Source organism: Apaloderma vittatum, unplaced genomic scaffold (assembly GCF_000703405.1).
Source record: "Apaloderma vittatum isolate BGI_N311 unplaced genomic scaffold, ASM70340v1 Scaffold45536, whole genome shotgun sequence".
In the NCBI taxonomy this organism is placed as follows: Eukaryota; Metazoa; Chordata; class Aves; order Trogoniformes; family Trogonidae; genus Apaloderma; species Apaloderma vittatum.
The window spans coordinates 231-7,367 of NW_009720958.1; the positions used below are offsets into that span (position 1 = coordinate 231).

Here is a 7,137-nt window from a genome sequence, read left to right on the forward strand (position 1 = left end):
CTGTACATTGTTTCTGTGCAAAAAGACAGGCTAGTTTGAGTCAATAACCAGCCCTTTCATGTTTTCTTCACTTCTCCTGATTGCAGTGGAACACAAAGATTTTCAGATGAAATGACAAGAAAATACTTTCACTTTTAAAAATCCAGATAAAGCACAGTAAAATTTTTCCTATCTTCTGCCAAAATGCTCCCCCCTTGTTCTTCAGCCTACATTTTTGGAAGAGGATGGAAATTTCAAGTTCAGGAGCTTTTTTCCCCAAGCTTTCAGACTGCTGTAAAGAATTAGACTCAAATACAAGTCCAGCTGCACTCTGAAGCTAACTATGACTGTAAGTTTCAGGTTAGTTTGGAGTAGAATTTTCATTATGTTTGCTTTCCCAGTAGCTGTCAAAAATAATTCTTCAGAAAAACATTTTGCTTTATCTTGAAGTCTTTCATACAGTCCAAGAGAAGGTGAAATCAAGTAAGAGGTAGATATTGTTCATCTTCCTAATTCCTAAGAGCCGTCCACATGAAGCACTCTGGTTTAGGCCTGTAGGAGATAGAGCAAAGTTTGCTGTCTATAAAGTAGTGATTGACTTACACGCCTCATGTCATGTGGTCACTGACAACATTCAGCAACGTGCTTGAGGAATTCGTCACTGAGTTCATCGCTGAAAAACCTCATACAATGAGGGCATCTAAGTTCACCCTGTGCCCTGCCCTCGGATCCTGTGTTTCCATTGTCCACAGGAGGAGAAGCAGCTTGTTCAGACTGTGAAGGTGTTCTTCTCGTGCCTGTTTGGCCCGGGCTATTGCCTCGTAGATGTTCAACATTCGTCTGTACGTACATATGATTTTGTTTGCCCATGTGAACTCTGAAATGACTGCTTGTGTCTCTTGATTCCTAGAAAGAGAAAGAGGAGCTCTTGAAAGAAGATGCAGTAAAAAGCTGTTCGGTAACAGAACATTTTATCACCTTTATCTGGAACACTAATCATGGTTTTATCAGAAGATCTGTAAGTAAAATATGCATCAGTTGCATCTTTGGCAGATGTACTGCCAAGAGTTAGGCCTGGGCTGGCCACTGAATGCTGACAGATGTTCTCTAACCCCACTCCCTTCCCAGACAGGAAGAGAAAGGGAATAAGGTTTGTAGAAAACACGAGAACATAGCCAGTATGCTACTTGAAAGATGCCACCATTACAAGAGTCATAACTGTCCTTCTTTTCCTTTTAAGAATTCACCCTTACTATGTTGATCCAAAACAGAAGGAAAATGGACTGTAAAGTGGTATTAGATGTGCATTGGGAAGCATCTCCACTAGAACTGACTATGAAATAATGCAAGTTTTGATAGCTGCACTGAGCTGAAATGGGTTTAAAAGTACTAAGATTTTTTAAAAATATATTTAAAAGTATATTTTAGTCCTGAATCCTGTTGACATGCTTTATTTGAAAAAGTAGTATGTTGCATTCTTACCTGTCTCCTTGCTAGCTGGTGTTGCAGACACGCAACTTCTGCCTGAAGCTCTTGTATTTTACTCTGTGCTCGTTCTCTGTCTGACCTCTCAGATGTGAAATCATCTTTGTAAACTAGGACCTGGAAAAGAATCATTATGTTAATATTCTACAAATTGGCAGGTTAGATTAAACAGTTGAGGCTGTGCTTCCTTTGTTTGTAAATACTTGTTCTCAGAATCTCAGTATTATCTTCTCTATCATATCTGTACTTTAAAGGTATTTGTATTTCTTTTCCAGGTCTTTCACATTTTGTATTAAAGGCCCCAGAACTGCATGCAGTTTCCTTTAAATCTGTGTTGTTAAGTATCTGTATAGCCAAATGTGTCAAGACAAGTGGCAAATGTCAAAAGAAATAATTTCATTTTTCCCCTGTGGACTCCAGTGGTCTGGGGAGAAACACAATTCCCACCTCTAGGAAAAAGAAACGTAATGACCTGTTGCTCCAACATTTGTATGCGCTCATTATCTCCTTCACTAGCCTTCTTCACGTCTTCTAATTCTCTCTTTATTTTTATGCATTCATTCATTTTTTCTTCTAGTAGCTTGTTTAACCGGAATATCTCCTTGTGCATCAGATCAGAATTCGTCTGTGCTGAAGTTGTGCCGTGCTGCTGCTCCAGCTGCGACTTCATCTCTTTCAGCTGCAAGTGAAGTCGCTTCACATACTCGTCCCTGCTCGCATCGTATTTCTGCCATTTTGCATTTAAGTCTTCCACCTGAGAAGAGAGTCATGAAGATCATGAAGACACGAACGTGAGGACACAAACTTCCAAGCCTTCACAGACTGTCTGCATGTGCAGGACCAAAACTTTCTAAAAGATAACGTAATGCGCTGACTCGGCAGCTCCCTGTGGGTAAGCCACGTTACAGGAGAGCAGAAGATTCTCATGCTCCGAGCCAGCCTCTCCGCAGGCAGCCCTTCCCCCTTGCCCATCCGTAGGGACAGCAGTAAATAACGTGCAGTGGCAGGGGTTGGAGGTCACCCTGGGCCTAGTGATGCTCTCCTGGGCTGGAGCTAACGATACACAGAAGGAATACAAAAATTTTCTTCTGCGGGTTATTTTTAACAACAAAACCTCAATATATTAAAAATAACATAAGTTGTTCTTAGCTAAGGGAACAAAGACTATGTACAGTGTCAAAGAGACTAAGGAAAATTTTGGACTGGCATTAAACTACCATTTAACGAGATAAACCAGGCCTTACCTGTTCCAAATTTACTGTAATTCAAAATAATCAAATCTTAACCTTGTACAGAATGAAAATACTCACGTGAGCTACTTTTTGTTTTAACATCCTGTTTTCCTCTTGTAGGTTGCAGATAAGAGCTTGAAGTGAAGTTTCATCACCTAAAGGCTGTAATTTTCAGATAAAGGAAGTGTTTAACATTAAAAACCCCAAAATGCTACTTAGCAATGCTGTTAAACTGGGAGTAATCTCTTTTTTTACATTCCTCTAAAGCTATTTACTATGTGAAACACATACATTTATGTCTACTTACTTCTATATAGTGTATTTCTATATAGTATATTTCTGTACTTCTATATAGTATATTTCTATAATATATTTCTAAATACTAACAGTATAGCCTACAGCTTTTATTTTTAATAAGCAGAGCAAAAATGTACTTGTGTTTTTACCACCTTAGTATTGCTTTTAAATAGATGTGTGTGGTGTCATAAAAACGTATGTCTTGCTAATTTCTGAGCCTACTAATGGTCACAAGAAGAACACCACACATTTTACACGCATGAGGGTCTACATCGATAACAAAAGCGCTTAATGGTTTAAACAAACTCCTTGGAAACTACTTGTATGGAGCGGGGGAGCGCATGACAAAGACACAGATATGCCTTCATCTTGCTTTATTATTACTGTCAATTTTGGCCAGTACTAGGAAGAAATTACTGAGGGGAAAAAACCCTGCTTGCTAAATAATTGACTAAAATGATACCCCTTTTTTACAGCTGTGACATCTGCTTAAAAAAACCCCAGTGTACATGAGTAATATAGAGCACTTTTGTATGAAATTCCCTAGAATCAGCTAGTACTTGCATCTGAAATTTCTCTTCTTCAACAGGGAAGTCCCCACTGTACAAGGTTAGCTACTTATTACATATATCAAAGTCAATCAAGTTTCCTGTCGATCAATTACATGTAAAATATGATGATGCTAAATACCTCCAGTCCCCTAACAAGTCCTTTTTGTCTTATATCTAGCCAACCTCTATTTCTTACAGATAACTTTAATGTGAATAAATGTTCTTTGGAAATGCTCCTGGAATGTTTTACGAAGTAGAAGTGAGCACAGATGAGTGGTCATGTGAAACACAGCATTATCACTACGTGGCAGTAAGAGCATGAGACAGAATTACTATTTTTTTGTGACAACTGTCTGTAGCATCCTACTCAATGGTCTGTTACCAGAGGCAGCACCTCCAATGTTATTTCCTTAGGGTATTATGAATTACCTAAGAGCTCCAAACCATCATGACTTCTGGAACAACAGAACAACATGATCTACCTCTACCCTACATGGAAAAGCTTCAGCCAAGGTGAGAATGTGGGAAAAAAACCCACAGCCATTAGCAAAGTATGTAAAACACCATGTGATTCTTTGTGCCCCTCAGTGGCACTTCTGCCCCCTTCCTACCATGAAGCAATTTTAGGAAACATCCCTGCTGGAGAGAAAACATTGCCTTGCACTGGGAGGCCAGGGAGGAACCCGGGGTGGGGAGGGGAAGGTAAGACACCTTGACTCACTCCTCCCTAGCCAGTTTTTTGTAGGTCTGTACTACGTTTGCAAAGATGTTTGCTATGGAGTTCTTAATATAAATATTATTTTTAAATATCTCTACTTTGTTTTGTGATTTAGATGCTTGAACAAGGAGGTATAACCTTCAAAAGCATAGCACCACCTAGCGATGCACAGAGGCATGATGTGGGATAAAGAAGGTAGTGTCGCCTGTAAATGCAAGGAAGAATTGCAATCATGGAACTGCTGGGGTTGGAAGGGGAAGAATTGCAATCATAGAACTGCTGGGGTTGGAAGGGAACCTCTCCAAAGATCCCTCTCGAGATCCTCTCCAAAAAAAGCCTCTGATAATGAGATAGGTGAAATGGTGGAAATGCAAGTGATTGGCAACTTCTTCTATCCTGAATTCCTGGTATGTGGAATTATTTAGAGCTCGCTATGGTAGTCTTCTCACCCTACATAAATTATTTAAAGGTATGTTTCTCTCTACTCAGAAGCTTAAAACACAGTAGCAGTAAGAATACCTGATTAGATCTTTCGGTAGGTATCTTGTCATCTGAATTCCCCTTCTCTTTTCTTTGCTTCACTTCTAGACATTTTGCCAGATGTTGACACATTTCTGCTGTGGATGCTAACTTGCGTTGAAGTTGGTGAGTTTCATCAGTGAGTGAACGGCACAAAACATCGCTGGTGGCCTGAGCCTTCTCTCTCTCTGCCAGGCTCTTCTGAAGTCGTAAGATTTCTCTCTCCTTTTCATATGGAGGCTGATTTATCATCTGCTGTATCTCTCCATTTTTCTCCTCTAGTTGCTGATTCAGCTTCTGTACTTCCTAAACATAAGGGGGAGGGGAAGTTATTTAAAAGCAAAGTGAACTCAAAAGCCAAAATACATTTGAAACTGAATTCCATGTTGCAATAATTCCGTATTGCTCTTATACTCACTGCAATATACTTAAAAGTACAATAAACCCAGTTCATTTCTATGTAGTCACTCAACCTTGGAACTGACAGATCAATCAGTCAAAATCAAGAACTGCTCAGGCAGCTATACAAGCACTTCCTAGTCAGTAGAATGAAGAAACAACCAGCAAAAATTCAGAAGGATTTTATGAAAAAAATACACAGCAGCCACAAACTAAAGATGGAGCTTGGAAGAAACAAAGTAGTTTCAAAGGAATAACTATGGAGGCAGAAAATTTTACTGGTCACGCATTCTAAATTACCAGATAGTAGAGATTTTCCTCAAAAAAAAAAAAAAGAAAAGAAAAGGAACCACAAAGTCATCTAATCAAAAACCCCTGAAGTGTATTCATTGCTGGGCACTGTCACGAGAAAAGGACAAAGCAGAGGGAGCATTACATGGCAACTTTCCCAGCTAGGAAAGGATGAGGGCTAAGGACAAGCAAACAGAAAATTAAATGTGTGGCAGCAACGACTTAGTTTTGGCCATAGCTGACTCCCCAAGGTATGTGAGAGGGTCTGACGTACTTTGAGGAAACAACTGTGTATCTCATTGCCGCACGTTCTTGTTGAATTGGCTCATCTGCACTGCATTGAGTTAAGGTCTCCGCAGGGGTTTTCAGAAGAAAGAGGTTTGTTTGCTGACTGGGTTACAAGCACTCTGTAGAACCATGCTTCTGCAGTACACCAGTCCCGACTTTGTCAAAAACAGCTTGTGCTTGGTAGCCTCAAAAAGCAGCAGATGCTGGTAACAGAAATCTCTGCAGCACTGCTCCTCCAGAATCAGTGATGCCCAGGATGCCATCGTAGACCACGAGCTCAGTACAAGCTTGACCCTACCCTTCCTGTACTTTGGAGCTGTAAATCACAGGGAGCACTCCTCTTTGCCAGCATACGGGCCTCTGACTTCACAAACGTCTGGGTTTTGTTGTTATTTCAGTGTTTATAATTGGGTATAAAATTTTTGTTTCTAAAAGGAATAAAATTAAGATCTAACTTACAGAAATAGCACTTGCTCTTACTGCTGACATTTATATTCTTTAGCATCATGCGAAGTTTCCCTTTTGCTATAGGTTAAAGATACTCGGCATCAGACTTCAAAATGCATTCAGATACCACTGGTTTGACATCTGTCGGTAAGACCACCTCTTAATACAAATTTCCAAACTTGATCTTATTTAAATGTATTTTAGGTGAGTGTCATATATGGAAAACGTTTTGTATAAGCATTAGGTCAAGAGGTTACTTATGACAAAAATACTTGTTTCAATTGTAAGTGCTGCTTCTTGGTTTGGAAATTCCTTTATGCAGCTTCATACAGAAAGAAATGCTTTAAAATTCTGTTAAGCATTTCAGACTGAACATGGGAAAGTTGTAATGACAGTCACAAAAATAGCCCTTGTGGTGGATGGGAGGCGATGCAGTTTTGAGACACTTTTTCCTGTCATAAGAGACCAGCTTCCCTCATCTATCTCCTCACAATCCAGGCTTGCCAGTTCCTTCTCCAGGTAATAACATGCTGTCTTGATGTCAACACCCATTTCAAGTGCACTTTAAAAAAAAAAAAAATCACCAAGAGGAAACGTGGTGGTATCAGTTGTTTATCTTACAGAAGAGCAAAACTCTTGCACGTGATCGAGGAGGGTCTTCAGTGCATCATACGGCAATTCCACACTTGGGTGGGGTTTTTTACTATTTTTTCCTTCTTGTGAAGAGAGTTACATGCAGATTTACAGTGCCACTCTTCAGGATTTTTGTTTAGGATTTTATGGTCTGCCTTCTCGAACTTAACGCAGCGGGAAGCGCTGCTGGGTGCAGATGGCCCCGGAGCTTTGGGCACGGTCCAAGCCGGGGCAGAGAGAGCTCCGGCCAGTGCTGCCCCATGCAGCGGCACCGCTCCGCGGGGCAACAGCCTTCGCG

The 7,137-nt window shown here is 40.3% G+C and overlaps 1 protein-coding gene across 1 annotated transcript; it reads right to left on the bottom strand.

Moving 5' to 3' along the window:
- Nucleotides 1–600: 600 nt before the first annotated feature.
- Nucleotides 601–5,087, bottom strand: TNIP2 (TNFAIP3 interacting protein 2; the record flags this gene model as incomplete). Its single annotated transcript, XM_009871164.1, has 5 exons — nucleotides 601–885; nucleotides 1,462–1,581; nucleotides 1,937–2,218; nucleotides 2,775–2,858; nucleotides 4,782–5,087. Coding segments are annotated over 5 exons (1,077 nt in total), but the record flags the coding sequence as incomplete, so codon positions are not given.
- Between the last annotated feature and the right edge of the window lie 2,050 nt (nucleotides 5,088–7,137).